We start from the raw sequence: 18,936 nt of genomic DNA, 5'->3' as shown, positions 1-18,936 counted from the left end.
AATAAACCTGTCTTTCAAAACTTCGTCCAATAACTTTCCCATCATTAATGTAAGACTCATCAGGCTATAGTTCCCTGGCTTATCCCTGATGTCCTTCTTAAATAAGGGTACATTAACTAACATAGCTCTCATCCAGTCTTCCTGTACCTCACCTCTAGCTAACAAAGACACAGAAGTATCTATTCAGGCCCTAGCAATCTCCTCCCTTGCATCCAATAACAAAATAAGATACACTTGCTCAAGATCTGGATATTTATTCACTTTTATGTATTTCAAAACCTCAAACATCTCCACCTTCATATTGTTGATAATGCTCCTGTGTATCACCTGTCCCTTCCCTTCAAGTGACTTGCTTAATCCTTGCTGTCTGTAGCTGATATAAGCCTTTTTTGCTGAATAGTCCTTGTCCACCAGGATTCTCTAATCCTGCCAGCCTTGTCCTTCATTCTAACAGGAACATACTGACCTTGAACTCTTCCTATCTCATTTCTGAAAACATCCCACTTGCCAGACATCTCTTTACCTAAAGAAAGTCTCTCCCAATCAAATTGTGCAATTTCCTATATGCTGCCATCAAAGTTATCCTTGCCCCAGTTCAGGACTTTAACTTGAGGACCAATCTTACATTTTTCTATAACATTTCCTAAATATATTTTGAGTGTAGCATTTCTCTATAGGTGATCTATATGCTGCCTCAGAAAAATTCTACCCCATCTAATCCCTGAGTACTAACACAGTCCCAGTGACTCTTAAGGAAGCTAAAATCATTCACTTTGCAATACCTTCTCTCTCTTCGTGCATGTGACATTGGTACCAATATGGACCATCTGTCTGTTCTTTCAAAATATTGTATAGCTGTGCAGAAACATCTTTGACCCTGTCACCGGGGAAGCAATATGCCATCCTGGAATCTTGCAGATGGCTAAGGAAACACCTATCTGTGCTCCTGATAATAGAGTCCCCTATTACTCACCCAGACAGACTGACCCAGTTATGGTTCTGCTGTTCTAGCTGCTGCTGTTGATTTCCTCTAGGGGAAAACAGTAGAGATATTGTGGTGGGTGATTTTGACTTCCCATGCTGACTGGGACTCCCTTTGTGTTAGGACAGTATTTGTTCAGATCATCCAAGAAAGATTCTTGAAACAGTATGTAGATAGTCTATCTAGGCATAGGACCTTTCTGGTCATTATATTGGGGAATGACCCTGGCAAAGTGATTGAAGTCTCAGTGAGAGAACATTCTAGGAACAGTGATCATTATTGTGTACATTTTCAGTACTAAATTAGGGGAACACTGATTACAACATTATTAGGTAGGAACTGAAGAAAGTGGATTTAGAAGCTGTTGAAAAACATTAAGGTGGATAAATCCACAGGGCCTGATCTAGCACAAGACTCTCAGTGTCTTGGCACCTCATCAATTGCTAAACAATAGGCATTATTATTCCTTTGTTTTAAGCAGGACAACAAACTATTTGGTTGTGAGCCTTACATCACTGGTGGGGAAATTACTAGAGAAGTTTCTTGTTGATTGATATACTTCTAGGCAAGATGGAATTATTAGGGACGGTCAGCATAGCTTTGTGCTTAGGTCCCGTGTCTCAATTTTTCTTTTGAGGAATTGACAAAGATGAGGGTAGGGCAAGTGGATGTTGTCCAAATAAACTTTATTCAGCCATTTGACATGATCCACTGTGGTACATCCCACTGTATTCTCTGACAATCTTCCTTGCTATCCACAACTCCATCAATTTTGGGTGTAGCAGTTAATACAACACTATCACAGCTCAGGGTATCCAGAGTTCAGAATTCAATTCTAGAGCTGTTTGTAAGGAATCTGTATGTCCTCCCTGTGGAATGCATGGGTTTTCTCTGGGTGCTCTGGTTTCCTCCCATAATCCAAAGATGTACCAGGTAGGCTAATTGGTCATTGTAAATTGTCCCATGATTAGGTTAGGGTTAATTGGGTTTGTTGAGGTTTTTGTGGCAGTATGGTTCTAAGTGCCATAAGGACTTACTCCACGCTGTATCGCTAAATAAATACATTTTTGTGTTATCTGCAAAGTTACTAATCATACCTCCTACATTTTCATCCAAATAATTTATATATACTACAATCAAAGGTCCTAGCACTGATCCTTGCATTGGTGAACTTTCTTAGCAGTGGCATCATTGTGGTTGACCAGGATAGGTTATTGGTGACGTTCACCCCTAGGAAATTGAAGCTCTCAACCACAACACCATTGATGTAGACAGTAGCATATACACTGCCCTCCCCCCTTCCTGATCAGCTCTTTTGCTTTGCTGGCATTGAGGAGAAGGTTGTTCTTATGACACCATGTCATAAGCTCTCTATCTCCCTCCCGTACTCCCAACTCGTGATTATTTGATTTATGGCCTACAGCAGTTGCAACTGTAGGTTGCAAACTTGTAGATGCAATTGGAGCAATATCTGCCCACACAGTCATAAGTGTGTAGGGGATTGAGGATGTAATCTTAGAGAGCACCAGTGTTTAGAGTAATTGTGGTGGTTCTGTAACTGCCTATCCTTACTGATTGCAGTCCATTGATCAGGAGGTCGAGGATCCATTTGCAGAGTGGGGAATTGATTCCCAGAGTCCAGAGACTGGTAATGCATTTGCTTGGACCTATAGTACTGAAAATGAAATTATAATCAATAAACAATAATGTAGGTGTCTTTACTGTCCAGATGCTTTAGAGATGAGTGTAAGAACAGGGAGTTGGTGTCTGCTGTGGACCTGTTTCGGCAGGTGATTGCAGTGTGTGCAGGCTGTCTTGAAGGCTGAAGTTAATGTGTGCCATGACTAGCTTCCCAAAGCACTTCATGATGGTGATAGCCATTAAGGAACTTTATCTTCTTTTACTTAATACCAGGATGCTAGTGATATTCTTAAAACCCGTGGGAACCACAGACTGAACCGAAAGAGGTTAAAAAACCTTCAACCAGCCTCCTCTTTATGGACCTATGTGTATATTTTCACAAAGATCAGTAATGTAGCCAGTATAATCAAAGACCCCACCCATACCAGATATTCTCTCTTCTCCCCTCTCCCTTAGGGCAGAAAATACAAAAACCTGAAAGCATGTACCCCAGGCTCGTGGCAGCTTTTATCCCACTGTTATCAGACTCTAGAATGGACTTCATACAATAAGATGAATTCTTGACCTCACAATATACCTTATTATGGTATAGGGTTTCTCAGTAATGTTAACTACTAAGGCTAATGTAATGGCTTCTCTGTAATATTAATTGCTGATGTAATGGTTTTTCTGTTGCAGCGATGTTTGGGTTATAACGGGTGGCTAACCAATGGGTGAAATGTTATTCTTTCTTGTATGTCTGGGAGCGGGGGTTTTCGTGGGCTTTTGGTGGAGGTGAGTGAAGAGGAAGGACGCGGGTGGAGAGTGCTGGGTGATCTCCAGACGGCGTATACTAGGGTCCGAGGGTTAGTGAAGTTTCGATAGAGGTCGTTTACGGAGGAATACTGGTTGCATGAGCTCCAACAATTATTGAGACTTTAAAGTGGGCCCTTTTATTTTGTTTGTTTATTTTCATACTAACACTATATTCAAATTAAGATTCATAAAGTTTATTATTTGATTGTATATGGTGTACTGTCTGATATTTTGCATTGTGGGTTTGTGAACAGGAACACATTACACAGCATCCGTCCAAACTTGAATTCTCTGTTTAGCGAGGCGGAAAACTGATTCCCCTAGACGAACGTGAGTGGCAAGCCTGGTGGGTTACATTTGTGGGGGCTACGTCCTGGATTTGATTCCGTTGGATGCTTTGTGATCGCCCTTTTTAAATTAGTGCTGATATGGATGCTGCTGGGATCCAACACTTGTGTGCATCTGAGGGATTAAAGGTTATTAATGCGTGTGTGTTGAGTGGGGTGGATATTAGTACCCCGGATGAATTGTTAATTCAACGTTTCAGTATGGTTAACGCTGTAGGCAAGGTTGAATTTGTAACGCGAAAGTTTGATAAAACGGCAAGCGCTGACATAATGGTGGTGGGACTGCCAGAGTCTATTGGCGACCCAAGGGAGGTGGGGCCATGGCATGTTCATACTGTCAGGGAGGGGGAAAATGGAGCTCAGCGAGCTGAGTTGCCAGCAGTGGAGAGCGGTGATTTTAGAGAACAGGCTCTATCATTCCTGAGGGATGAGGGGAAAGAGTGGTCGGATTTGGAAAGTTTGATTAATTCCCGTCCCCCTGTGAAGGGTGAGAGCTCTGAGTTGGCATCCACCATTACCTCCCTGGCAAGTAAGGCAGCGGCTCCCCGCCAGAAGCTAAAAATTTTCTCTGGAATAACGCCCACCCCCGAGGGGGAGGAGGATTATGAGACGTGGGTGGAGCAGACCTCTCAATTGTTAAGTGAGTGGCAGTGCTCTGATGATGAAAAGCAACAGAGATTGGTTGAAAGTTTGAGGGGGTTGATGGCTGAGGTAAGAGGCGTGAAAGTTAACCAGCCCTCTGCCTCCTTTGCTGAGTATCTGGATGCATTGGAAAGCGCTTTTGGTCTGACTGGGAGCTCCTAGAGGAGTTTCAAAACTTGCGTCAGGAGAAGGGGCAGAAGCTTTCTGTGTACCTTTTTCGGCAAGAGAGACAGCTAAATTGTTTGCGGCACCGGGAGGCATTCAGGCGGCTGAGATGGATCAGTTGAGGATGGACCAGGTAACTGGGACGCCCAGGCCCAAGATAGGATTGCTTGGAGTCTCTAGCAGTCCCGTAAGACGCGTCCCCCTCCATCATTTGTTCAGCTGATCAGAGAGGTGTGGGAGGATGTGAACGCATTGGGCTGCGAGAGGACTCTGTCAGCAGGGTGCAATCCTCAGTAGTAACCCCTTGTAGTGAAGTGACCGGGGCCAGCTCAACCCGGGAAGTGGTAAAGGAGGTGGTGGCAGAGCTGAGAACTGAGAGGTCACGGGGGTTCATGGCAGGTGTGGACCCTTTGTATGATAGGACTGGTAGAGAGGACCCACCCCCCAGGGGACGGACTGTGCAGAGGGCTGTGGGTGGCCGAGGTTCCGTGAGAGGAGGGGTGGCCGGTAGCGTGTGCTATAACTGTGGGGAAGAGGGACACTTCCGGCAGGAATGTGAGCGGCAGGAAGCCCCTCGGAGAGTGAGCCCCCGGGTATCCAAGCAGGGAGACGTGTCAGGAAACTTAGAGGAGACCCAGTGAAGGAACGGCCTGGTGTTTCTGGGAGAACACATTCCCAGCAATGTACCAAGGAACCCCCCGAAAGCAAAAGACCCTATTCTTGATGGATTAGAGGGACCCCACTGCAGTGTGTCACTACGGATAGAGGAAATCTATGCTAAAGCCATACTCGACACCGGTTTGCAGATCATGTTACTGTACTGTTCGTTCTACAACCAGTAGCTGAAGCATTTGCCCTTGACCCCATTCAGTGAACTGGAGATTTGGGGTATCAGTGATGGCGATTATCCGTATGGCAGTTATTTGTCAGTGAAACTGGAGTTTTCGGAGGCCGATGTGGGAGTGTCTGAAGTTCTTGAGATGTTAGTGCTGGTTTGTCCGGATCCAGTTGAGACGGGTGGTGTTTCAATTCTGGTGGAGACCAACACCTCTCTGGTACGGAGGCTCATGGGGGCCTGCAAGGAGAAGATAGGTGAGAGCTTTTTGGGGACCTTGTCTATGTACCCAGTGTTTCAAGCTGCGTTTGAGGAAGTGCGTGGCCGCACTGGGCTGGATACCGAATTTAAACGAGGGACTGTGTGGTGCACCCAGTTGAAGCCTAAGGTGATACAGCCTAGGGAGGTAGCGGGAGTGATGGGGACCCCCAGATTCCCTGGAGTGCCTGAGGGCGAAGCCCTCTTAGTGGACGCTCCGGAAGATCTTGAGGGGGAGTCACGATTTTCGGCTGGGGTGCTGGTGAGGCCCGAATTTCAGAGACCCTCGGTTGTACAGGTGAGCAGGATGGCTGTGATTGTCAGGAACACTACGAGGAGGGAGGTCACCTTTAAGAGAGGGATGCCCCGGCGCATTTGTTCCTGGTGACAGTAATGTCTAGTGTCCCCGTGAGGCCCCCTGGGGAGAAGCTATTGAAAAAAAGGGAAAAGTTGACCGCTGAGGCATTTAACTTCAGGGATTCTCCTGTGCCGCCAGGTTGGAAAAGGAGGCTGGTAGAGAAGATGTTGAAGCTGGAAGGTGTCTTTTCCATTGGTGAGTTTGATGTGGGTTGTTCCAAGAGCACTCGTCACACCATCTGGGTGACCAAGGACACCCTGTTTAGAAAAAGGTCGCGGCGACTGGCCCCTGCAGACGTGGAAGACGTGTGGCAGCATTTGTGTAAGTTGAAGGAAGCTGGGATCATCACTGAATCCCGAAGCCCCTATGCATCCCAAATAGTAGTGGCCCAGAAGAAAAACGGGAAGGTACGCATGTGTGTGGACTATAGGACTCTGAACAGGCGCACCTTCCCTGACCAGTATACGGTCCCGAGGGTCAAAGACGCACTGGCCTGTTTGAGTGGTACGAAGTGGTTTAGTGTGCTGGACTTGAGGAGTGGATATTACCAGATCCCGATGAGGGAGGCCAATAAAGAGAAGACGGCATTTATATGACCCCTGGGATTCTTCCAGTTTGAAAGGATGCCCCAGGGCATATCGGGAGTCCCTGCCTCCTTCCAAAGGGTCATGGAGAAGATGGTGGGGGATATGAACTTGCTTGAGGTGTTGATATATTTGGATGACTTGATAGAATACGTTAAGGATGGCACCAGTAACTGGTGACTTTGCATGTGCTCTCCAGAGCAAACTGCCCTCTCCACTATCCTATACCCGAGAAACCCTTGTAAACCTTCAATTTAGCAAGATAAAGATCAACAACACCCTGGCGAAGCTACTGACCGAGCTGGAGATCACTGCGTCAGAACTGCTTCTTAAACTCCGGACCGCACCTGGAACCGACCAACGAGACGCACCACGTTCCCGGAGGCCCGCGGTCTGCTACCGTGCTGGAGCGCTTGGAGACACGACCCATTCCAACCAGCACCTCTCCAGAGCAGATGACCACACAGAAATGACAGCGGAGACCTCAAGATGCCCCAGACGCTTCCCCGGAGAGACCACCGTAAAGCCCTGTTGGTGGCCATCCACAGTTGCCAGAAGTGAGGCCTCTGCTGCCGACCTCAGAAATCGAGCCTGAGGCTCGGCTGGAGTGGAGGCCTCCGCAACCATGACTCAGCTTAAGGACTTGTTTCAACAAGAAGCCCGGCCATCCGGGATTAAGTGTAGGCTTCGGGGCCTGACCCAATCGACGGCCCAGGCCCTCGGCAGCTGGAGGTGGCAGCGGAGCCTCCCCTGTTACTCGGCCCGACCAGGAGCACACAATGACGCGACCCGCCAACATCGAAGAGCTGACAACAACACACTGCATCAATGGAGACTGGGAAAGATGCACTACTTACCAAGGAAGCGTGGGAAAAGAGCTGGGCTGCTGGTCAGATTGAAGCTGAGGGGCTTCAGGGTACCTATGCTCACCATCCTACTAGCTAATGTGCAAGCCATAGAGAATAAGGTGGATGATCTGAAAGGGAGACTCACCTACTGCAGGGAGGTGCAGAACTGCTGTGAATTCTGTTTCACCGAGACCTGGCTCTCCCCTGCCACCCCTGACTGTGCCATCTGACCGGAGGGATTTTCGATCCATCAGATGGACCGCACGGCGTCTTCGGGCAAGATGAGGGGAAGTGATATCTGCCTACTGATCAACACTGGGTGGTGCTCGGACACAGTGGCACTGACAAGCTTCTGCAGCCCAGACCTGGAACACCTGTCAGTGAAGTGTCTTCCCTACTATCTGCCACGGGAATTCACCTTGGTCATGCTGACAGCGGTCTACATTCCCCCCCAGGCAGATGGGGAGTGTGCTCTGAGCATACTGTATGCCAACATCAGTGAACTTCAGACCAGGTATCTGGAGGCTTTGCTCATTACAGCCAGGGACTTTAACCAGGCCAACTTCAGCAAAGTGCTGCCAAAGTTATACCAGCATGTCTCCTGTCCACCAGAGGCCCGAATATACTTGACCACTGCTACACAGCAGTCAAGGATGCCTACCGTTCCGTCCAACGACCTCACTTCGGAAAATCGGACCGTCAGGCTTGCATCAGACTCCTCCTCCCGGCTTACAAACAGAAACTGAAGCGGGAGGTCACGGTGTCAAAAGTAGTGTCGCATTGGACGGAGGAAATGGATGAGGTCCTCCGTGACTGCTTTGAATCGGTGGAATGGTTAGTATTCAAGGACTCGACAGCTAACCTCAATAAGTATGCCTCAGCTGTCACAGCCTTTATTTGGAAATGCACGGAGGACTGTGTGTCTCGCAAGACGATCCGGGTATTCCCAGATGGCGTCCCAGGACCGGTTCTCCGGGCCTGTGCAAGCGAGCTAGCTGGAGTGTTTGCTGACATCTTCAATTGCTCCTTGCTTCAGTCTAAGATCCCCTCGTGTTTTAAGAAGGCAACAATAATCCTAGTGCCGAAGAAGAGCAAGGTACTTCAACTTCCTCACAGACAGGACCCAGGCTGTAAAAATAGGGGACAAGCTCTCCTCTACAATCACTCTGAGCACAGGTGCCCCACAAGGCTGTGTACTCAGCCCCCTGCTGTACTCACTGTACACCCATGATTGTGTAGCCAAGTTTCCATCAAACTCAATATATAAGTTTGCTGATGACACAACAATTGTAGGCCGTATCTCGGGTAATGATGAGTTTGAGTACAGAGAGGAAATTAAGAACCTGGTGGCATGGTGCAAAGACAATAATCTATCCCTCAACGTCAGCAAGATGAAGGAATTGGTTGTTGACTTCAGAAGGAGTAGCAGACCGCATGACCCAATTTACATCGGTGGTGCGCAAGTACAACAGGTCAAAAACTTTAAGTTCCTCGGGGTCAATATCACAAATGAACTGACTTGGTCCAACCAAGCAGAGTCCACTGCCAAGAAGGCCCACCAGCGCCTTTACTTCCTGAGAAAACTAAAGAAATCTGGCCTGACCCTAAAACCCTCACTAATTTTATAGATGCACCGTAGAAAGTATTCTTCCAGGGTGCATCACAACCTTGTCCTGTCCAAGACCAAAAGAAGCTGCAGAAGATCGTGAACACGGTGCAGCACATCACACAAACCAATCTTCCGTCTGTGGACTTACTTTACACTGCACGCTGTTGGAGCAGTGCTGCCAGGATAATCAAGGACACGACCCACCCAGCCAACAGACTTTTTGTCCCTCTTCCCTCTGGGAGAAGGTTCAGGAGCTTGAAGACTTGTACGGCCAGATTTGGGAACAGCTTCTTTCCAACTGTGATAAGACTGCTGAACGGATCCTGACCCAGACCTGGGCCATTCCCTCCAAATATCCGGACCTGCCTCTCGGTTTTTTTTGCACTACCTTACTTCCCATTTTTCTATTTTCTATTTATGAATTATAATTTAAATTTTTAATATTTACTAATTTTAACTATTTTTAATATCTTTAATATTTAATATTTGTAATCCAGGGAGTGTGAAGCGCAGAATCAAATATCGCTGTGCTGATTGTACATTCTAGTACCAATTATTTGGCGACTATAAAGTATTTGGATCCACCTTGGAAGAACACGAAGCGAGGCTACTGAAGGTGCTAGGCCACCTGAAAGATGAAGGGTTAAAACTTTCCCTGGACAAGTGCCAGTTCTGCAAGACGTCTGTTAGCTATGTCAGGCATATAATCTCTTTGAATGGAGTAGCTACAGACCTGGCTAAGATAGAAGTGGTGACCACTTGGTCAAGGCCCCACACTGTGAGTGCTCTATGCTCGTTCCTTGGGTTCTGTGGTTATTATCGGAGATTCATGAAGGGCTACATCAAAGTGAGTCACCCTTTGAATCAGCTTCTGTGTAGTTACCCTCTCTTGGGGAAGAAAGGGACAGGAAAGAAAGGACGGGAGGTTGGAGAATATCTAAACCCGTCGGAGCCCTTCGGACAGAGTTGAGATGCAAAATGTAAGGAGGCTTTTCAGTCGCTGAAAGAGTTGCTGACCCAGGCACCGGTGCTGGGTTTTGCGGACCCCCGGTTGCTGTATGTACTACACACAGATGCCAGCCGAGAGGGATTAGGGGGCGTCCTGTATCAGGAACAGGGCACTGGGTTGAGGCCTGTAGCGTTTGTCAGCTGGAGTTTGTCGCCCTTCGACAGAAACTATCCCACCCACAAGTTGGAATTCCTGGCATTGAAATGGACGGTAGTGGATAAGCTGAGTGACTATCTCTGGGGGGCCAAGTTTGAGGTGAGGACGGGCAACAACCCTCTCACTTATATCCTGACCTCGGCGAAACTGGAGGCCACAGGCCATCGGTGGTTGGCAGTGTTGTCTGCGTATGATTTCAGCCTGAAGTACCAGCCGGGGAGCCAGAACGTCGATGCGGATGCTTTGTTCCAATGGATGCATGAGGAACTGGACAGGGACAAGGAGTAGGAGAGCGTTCCTGCCCCTGGGGTGAAGGTCATGTGTCAGTTTGCTATCACCATGAAGGCCGAGGAAAAGGAGAGGCTGGATCGAGCAGTGATTCAATTGAGGGCTTCTGATGACGCCCTACCCCCAGTTTACTGTAACCTGACTGCTCTGAAGACCAAGCAGTTGCCAGAATTGAGTTCTGGGGAAGTGACTGCTGCTCAGCGAGATGACCCAGGCATTGGCACTATTTGGTATGTGGTTGAAAAGTGGAATATGGCTCAGGCGGAGAAGACGAAACATGCTTCGGTGTCTCCATTACTGCGAGAATGGCCTCTGTTGAAGTTGAAGAACCAAATCCTATACTGGGTCAGGTCACTACAGTGGCAAAAATGTAATGGGAGAAGTATTTCGTTCATTATGGCCTTCCCAGGGGGAATACATAGTGACCAGGGACAGGACTTCGAGAGTAGACTCATCTATGAGTTCATAGTCATAGTCATATTTTATTGATCTTGGGGGAAATCGGTTTTCGTTACAGTTGCACCATAAATAATTAAATAGTAATAAAACCATAAATAGTTAAATAGTAATATGTAAATTATGCCAGGAAATAAGTCCAGGACCAGCCTATTGAGTGAGGGTTTCTGACCCTCCAAGGGAGGAGTTGTATATTTTGATGGCCACAGGCAGGAATGACTTCCTGTGACGCTCCGTGTTGCATCTCGGTGGAATGAGTCTCTGGCTGAATGTACTCCTGTGCCCACCCAGTACATTATGTAGTGGATGGGAGACATTGTCCAAGATGGCATGCAACTTGGACAGCATCCTCTTTTCAGACACCACCGTCAGAGAGTCCAGTTACATCCCCACAACATCACTGGCCTTACGAATGAGTTTGTTGATTCTGTTGGTGTCTGCTACCCTCAGCCTGCTGCCCCAGCACACAACAGCAAACATGATCGCAAGACTCGTAGAACATCCTCAGCATCGTCCGGCAGATGTTAAAGGGCCTCAGTCTCCTCAGGAAATAGAGACGGCTCTGACCCTTCTTGTAGACAGCCTCAGTGTTCTTTGATCAGTCCAGTTTATTGTCAATTCATATCCCCAGGTATTTATAATCCTCCACCATGTCCACACTGACCCCCTGGATGGAAACGGGTCACCAGTACCTTAACTCTCTTCAGGTCTACCACCAGCTTCTTAGTCTTTTTTCACATTAAGCTGCAGATAATTCTGCTCACACCATGTGACAAAGTTTCCTACCGTAGCCCTGTACTCAGCCTCATCTCCCTTGCTGATGCATCCAACTATGGCAGTCATCAGAAAACTTCCGAAGATGACAAGACTCTGTGCAGTAGTTGAAGTCCGAGGTGTAAATGGTAAAAGAGAAAGGGAGACAAGACAGTCCCCTGTGGAGCCGCAGTGCTGCTGATCACTCTGCCACACAGTGTTGCAAGCACACGTACTGTGGTCTGCCAATCAGGTAATCAAGAATCCATGACACCAGGAAAGCATCCACCTGCATTGCTGTCAGCTTCTCCCCCAGCAGAGCAGGGCGGATGGTGGTGAACGCACTGGAGAAGTCAAAAAACATGACCCTCACAGTGCTCGCTAGCTTGTCCAGGTGGGCGTAGACACGGTTGAACAGGTGGCATCCTCAACTCCTAGTCGGGGCTGGTAGGCGAACTGGAGGGGATCTAAGTGTGGCCTGACCATAGGCCGGAGCAGCTCCAGAACAAGTCTCTCCAGGGATGTGGGAGGTCAATGCCACCGGTCTGTAGTCATTGAGGCCGCTGGCGCGCGGCGTCTTCGGCACAGGAATGAGGCAGGACGTCCTCCACAGCACAGGAACCCTCTGGAGCCTCAGGCTCAGGTTGAGGACATGGCGAAGTACTCCACATAGCTGAGTGGCATTCTTGGAGTTGAGAAATTGATGACCTCGCCCTATCACCCGCAGGGCGATCCCCAGCCTGAGAGATTTAATCAGACCTTGCTAGACGTGCTCGGGACCCTGGAGATCAGCAAGAAGAGCAAGTGGAGTCAACATATTCGGCATCTGGTTCACTGTTAGAACTGTACATGAAATGAAGCTACTGGGTACTTGCCATATTATCTGATGTTTGGGCGCGAGGCAAGGTTGCCCATTGACCTTTGTTTTGGGACTAACACGGGTGACTTACCATCGAAGCCTTATCTGAATTATGTGTCTGATATGAGAAGAGAACTGAAAAGGGCTTTATGAATTGGCTGTGGTTGCGGCCGCCAAGCAGAATCGAGGAAATAAGAGGAGCTATGATCAGAAAGTGAGGTTCCTCCAACTCCTGCTGGGAGACCGAGTCCTCATAAGGAATTTGGGACTCCCTGGAAAGCACAAGTTGACTGAGCACTGGGTGGCCACACTTTTTGTGGTGGAGAGTCAGATGCCAAACCAACCAGTTTTCTGGGTGAAACCAGAGGAGGGGAAGGGGCCTGTCAAGATTCTGCATTGGAACCACCTGTTGCCCCTGGGACAAGAGGTGCACATAGACCCAGAGTCTGACTTGGAGCCTACACCTAGTAAGAGGACTCTGCGAAAACGTGGGGTGACTGCAGGGCCCCCAGCAGGAGAGGCTGGGCTGGGCCCCACCCCTAAGAAGAATACTGATTCGGAGGATGATGATTTGGATGTGTGGTACATGCTGCCTTTCGCTAACTCCCCATTGATTGGGGACGAGACTCCTGGCCCTTCTCCCACTGAGTCAGGTGAGGTGAGGGGTGTGGGCAGCTTGGGGTACAGCAGGACCCTGAAGGAGAAGAGGCGGAGCCTGGACACGAAACAGGGGAGTTTGAGTGACAGATCGTGGGAGGTTTCGCCAAACAGACCCAAAGTATCCCCAGTAGTGTCTGAGCAGGAAGAATTAGGTGAGGAGGTATAGAGGTCTCAAAGAATTAGCACCCCAGATAGGTTGGCCTATGTAGTGCCTGGGGAACAGGACGTGATCTCTACTGTTTTGGGGAGCTATGTCACTGCTTTCTGCACTTGGATTGGGCTTTGTGTTTTGCAGGAAGGGTTGGCGAATTATCTCAACGTAATGAGGGCATGACTAAATTCGGTGGGGGGAGAATGTAGAGTTTCTCAGTAATGTTAACTGCTAAGGAAAATGTAATGGCTTCTCTGTAATGTTAACTGCTAAGGCTAATGTAGTGGCGTCTGTGTAATGTTAACTGCTGATGTAATGGTTTCTCTGTAGCAGCGATGTTTGGGTTATAATTACAGATAATGGGTGGCTAACCAATGGGAGAAATGTTATTCTTTCTTGTATGTTTGGGAGCTGGGGTTTTCACGGGCTTTCGGTCGAGGAGAGTGAAGAGGAAGGATACATGAACAGAGTGCTGGGTGATCACTGGTCAACGAAGTTTCGACAGAGGTCGTTTGCGGAGGAATACCGGTTGCATGAGCTCCAACGATTATTGAGACTTTAACGTGGGCCCTTTTATTTTGTTTGTTTATTTTCTTATAAACCCTATATTCGAATTAAGATTCATAAAGTTTATCATTTGATTATATATGGTGTACTGTCTGATATTTTGCATTGTGGGTTTGTGAACGGGAACACATTACACAGCATCCATCCAAACTTGGAATTCTCTGTTTGGTGGGGCTGAAAGCTGATTTCCCTATAGACGAACGTGAGCAGCAAGCCTGGTGGGTTACAATGGTTTTGCACTTTATTATTTACCTGCACTGCACTCTCTCAGTTGCTTTTACACTTTATTCTGCAGTGGTATTGTTTTACCTTGTTCTATCTCAATGCACTGTGTAATGATTTTGATATATATGAACAGTATGCAGGAAAAGCTTATCACTGTATCTTGGTACATATGACAATAATACACCATACAAAATACCCAACAGCTAATCTGCACAGGGTTTAAAAGACATGGCCAGGGACTCCATCCAGGCCAGATGCTTTCCACAGATATACTGTCTGGAAGACTGATATTATGTCTGCAAGAGTGACTCTGGGTTCAGGTGCATTGGTGGCTGTAAAGATGGGTGGTAACATACCAATCCCCTTCTGTGTAAGAAGAAAGTATGCAATAAATGGCGAGAACCCCTGATGTACAGAGGGATCTTGGGGTCCAAGACTATATCTTCTGAAAGTAGAAACACAAGTGGATAGGTTGGTAAAGAGTGTGTATGGTATGTATCCCCTCATTGATTGGGCATTGAGTGTAAAAGTTGGGAAGTCAGTCTTTCTCTCAGAGTGGAAAAGTCATACGTTTAAGGTGAGCGGGAGCGAGGTTAAATGGAGATATCTGTGGCAAGGTTTTTAATAGGTATGGTAAGTGCATGGATCGTGTAGCTAGGAGTGGTAGAAGTAGTGAATCATTTAGATGGACAAATGAACAGGCAGGGAATAGAGGGATAAGGATCAAATACAAACATGGAAACAGAAAACCTACAGCACAATACAGGCCCTTCAGCCCACAACGCTGTGCCGAACATGTCCTTACTTTAGAAATTACCTAGGGTTACCCACAGCTCTCTATTTTTCTAAGCTCCATGTACCTATCCAGGAGTCTCTTAAAAGACCGTATCGTATCCGCCTCCACCACCATCGCCAGCAGCCCATTCCACGCACTCATCAGTCTGTACCTACTTCCAAGCACCTTAAAACTGTGCCCTCTCGTGTTAGCCATTTCAGCCTTGGGAAAAAGTGTCTGACTATCCACACAATCGTTGCCTGTCATCATCTTATACATCTATATCAGGTCACCTCTCATCCTCCATCGCTCCCAAGGACAAAAGGCCAAGTTCACTCAACCTATTCTCATAAGGCATGCTCCCCAATTCAGGCAGCATCCTTGTAAATCTCTGCACCCCTTCTATGGTTTCCATATCCTTCCTGTAGTAAGGTGACCTGAACTGAGCACAGTACTCCAAATACTCCAAATAGGTGTGATTAGTTTAATTTGGCCTTGGTGGCACAGACATGGTGGACTGATGGGCATGTTCCTGTTCTGTACTTCTGTATGTTCCATATTTCATTCTAAAATATGCATAGCAATCATAGATGGAAATTCATCAGGAAGGAGGTTATTCTGCCTACTGTCCATGTTGACTTCCAGCAGAACAATCCCCTCTGTACCATTTCTCCCTCTTATTTTTAAAAACCTACGAAGAGCAACTAAAAGAATCATTAGAAGGGAAAAAATTAAATATGTAAACAAGCAAGCGAACAATATCAAAGTGGATAGTAAAAACTTTTTCAAGTATGTAAAAAAAAAAGAGGGATGAGAGTGGATATAGGATCACTTGAAAATGAGGCCGGAGAAATAATAACGGGATAAGGGGTTGGCAGATGAACTAATTAAGTATTTTGAGTTCGTCTTCACTGTGGAAGATGTAGTGTGTGAAGGAAGAGAAGTGAGTGCAGTTACCATTACAAGGGAGAAAGAAAAAGACCCGAGGGTTCTGAGAGATGTAGCGGTAGCGGGTGTGGAGGCATTAGCTTTCAAGAATCACTGGACTCTGGCATGGTTCCGAAGGGCTGGAAAATTGCAAATGTCACTCCACTCTTTAAGAAAGGAGGGAGGCAGCAGAAAGGAAATTATAGACCAATTAGCCTGACCTCAGTGGTTGGGAAGATGTTGGAGTCAATTGTTAAGGATGAGGTTAAAGAGTACTTGGTGACACAGGGCAACATAGGAAAAGTCAGCATGGTTTCCTTAAGGGAAAGTCTTGCCTGACAAACCTGTTGGATTTCTTTGAGGAGATTACAAGTAGGATAGGCAAAGGGGATGCAGTGGATTTTGTATATTTGGACTTTCAGAAGGCCTTTGACAGGTGCCACACATGAGGCTCCTTACCAAATGAAGAGCCCATGGTATTACAGGAAAGTTACTAACATGGTTAGAGCATTGGCTGAGGGTAGGAGACAGCGAGTGGGAATAAAAGGATCCTTGTCTGATTGGCTGCTAGTGACTAGTGATGTTTCACAGGGGTCGGTGTTGGGACCACTTCTTTTTATGCTATATATCAATGATTTAGATGATGAAATAGATGACTTTGTTGCCATGTTTGCAGATGATACAAAGATTGTTGGAGGTGCAGGTAGGTTGAGGAAACAGATAGGCAGCCGAAGGTTAGGAGAATGGGCAAAAAAGTGGCAAATGAAATACAATGTTGGAATATAAATAAATGTGCAGACTATTTTCTAAATGGGGAGAAAATTCAGAAATCTGAGATGCAAGGGGACTTGGGAGTCCTTCTGCCGAACACCCTAAAGGTTAACTTAGAAGTTGAGTCAGTGGTGAGGAAAGCAAATGCAATGTTTGCATTCACTTCAAGAGGTCTTGAATACAAGAGAAGAGGTGCGATGCTTAGGCTTTATAAGGCATTGGTGAGGCCTCATCTTGAGTATTGTGAACAGTTTTGGGCTCCTCATCTAAGAAAAGATGTGCTGGCATTGGAGAGGGTCCAGAGGCAGTTCACAAGGATAATCCCGGGAGTGAAAGAGTTATTACATGAGGAACGTTTGATGGCTCTGGGTCTGTACTTGCTGGAATTTAGAAGGTTGAAAGGGGATCTCATTGAAACCTTTCAAATGTAGACAGAGTAGATGTGGAAAGGAAGTTTCCCGTGGTAGGGGAATCTAGGACAAGAGAGCACAGCCTCAGGATAGAGGGGCGTCCATTTAAAACAGAGATGTGGAGAAATTTCTTCAGCCAGAAGGTGGTGAATTTATGGAATTTGTTACCACAGGCAGCTGTGGAGACCAGGTCATTGGGTGTATTTGAGGCAGAGATTGATAGGTTCTTCATTGGATACTGCATCAAAAGTTACGGGGAGAAGGCTAGGGAATGGGGTTGAGGAGGGGAAAAAAGGATCTGCCATGATAGGTAGAGCAGACTTGATGGGCCAAATGGCCTAATTCTGCTCCTATATCTTATGGTTTATGGTCTTATTTCCCTATTTTAGAGTACCCAAATACTAAACTAGTTCTTGTGTAATACTGACGAAGGGTTTCGGCCTGAAACGTCGACTGCACCTCTTCCTAGAGATGCTGCCTGGCCTGCTGTGTTCACCAGCAACTTTTATGTGTGTTGCTTGAATTTCCAGCATCTGTGGAATTCCTGTTGTCTTGTGTAATACTAATTACTTGTCTACTCAAATCTATCTCACCTGGAAAAACGAAGTGAAGTTTTCTGACTTTTAGTTGTACTGCAGTTTGAGTGTATTTATGACCTCTGATGCCAATTAATGAAACTCTATGGTCTAGAATTTCATTAAAAATGTGCAAGTTTTACATTATGGTGAAAAAATTGTTTTTGACAAAATTAATGCTTATTTACTTAGTAATGCTGATCAAATTTTAACTTCTATTGATCTGCTTTAAATTGTCTTACTTGCTTACTTGCCTAGAAATGGATCTGACTTCTTCCATGAAATCCCTGTTGCTGGCTATCACACAGTATAAAAATAGCAAATCCGAACAGAATGCTTTACAAATCCAAAGGCAATTGGATGTAAGTACAACATGTATTGCATGAAAAAAATCTCTTCTTTTGTGTGATTTTATGTGAAATCTTCTGGATAAGTAGATTTCAAGAATTCAGAATGTTGTCAAATGCACAACCCTTGTTGAGAAATTAATATTTTCTAGTCTGGAAATGTTCAGCTAAATAAATTCTGTTTTTTTTTGTAGATAATTTGTGGAATGAAAGCAATACATGTATTTGCAACAAATCAAAGTTTGCCAAGTGAATGTCTGAACAGTCTTGTGGAGCTTGTTGGTGATCCTAACATAAAAGTGACACTGACTCTGAAGATAATAGGATTACTCACTCAATTAGGTATTGTTTTATTTTGTTAAATTAAGTTAAATACTCTCATGCAACATAATTCATTTACTTTTCATGACTTATTATCACAGAAATGTATTATGGTGCGATTGCAGACTTTGTTAGGAAATTATTATCTGTTTTGACAGCTCTTTCATGCTTACAAGTAAAATTGTTGCCATGTACTTGTATTGATCTCTGAAAGTGTAGAGAGAGAACAAATATACTTAGGGATTCAACATTTTCTAAAAAAGCATTTTTTAAAAATATTCCTGTGCAAAAATGGTATCTATTCAGAAAAAGTCTGTGCACCTCTAGCTCAAGTGTGGGGAAAAATATGATAAATGTTTAATGTTGAAGTTTATGCAATATGCACTATGTGGAACAAAACATGATTTAGTGTTAACCACAGTGAAGTGAAACTATTACAGGTGTCCCCCGCTTTTCGAACGTTCGCTTTACGAAACCTCGCTGTTACGAAAGACCTACATTAGTTACCTGTTTATGCTGGCAGAAGGTGTTTTCACTGTTACGAAAAAGGCAGTGCGTGCCCCTAGCAGCCAAGCCCCTCCCCCAGAACTGCATTCTAGCCGGCATTGCTTAAACATGTGCC

At 46.1% G+C, this 18,936-nt stretch overlaps 1 protein-coding gene across 4 annotated transcripts in view; it reads left to right on the top strand.

Annotated features, from left to right (window-relative positions):
- The window catches only part of cip2a (cellular inhibitor of PP2A), a 120,312-nt gene that overhangs the window by 11,113 nt on the left and 90,263 nt on the right, over positions 1-18,936 (top strand). For all 4 annotated transcript variants that reach the window (XM_063050602.1, XM_063050604.1, XM_063050601.1 and 1 more), the window contains 2 exons: positions 17,905-18,008; positions 18,188-18,335. In XM_063050602.1, the coding sequence (XP_062906672.1) occupies positions 17,907-18,008; positions 18,188-18,335 (250 nt within the window). In that variant the 5' untranslated portion in view covers positions 17,905-17,906. The remainder of the gene's footprint in view (positions 1-17,904; positions 18,009-18,187; positions 18,336-18,936) is intronic.

Source organism: Mobula hypostoma, chromosome 6 (genome assembly GCF_963921235.1).
Source record: "Mobula hypostoma chromosome 6, sMobHyp1.1, whole genome shotgun sequence".
Lineage (NCBI taxonomy): Eukaryota > Metazoa > Chordata > Chondrichthyes > Myliobatiformes > Myliobatidae > Mobula > Mobula hypostoma.
The sequence above is the reverse complement of the archived record's forward strand: the minus strand, read 5'-3'. Positions and strand labels throughout refer to the sequence as shown.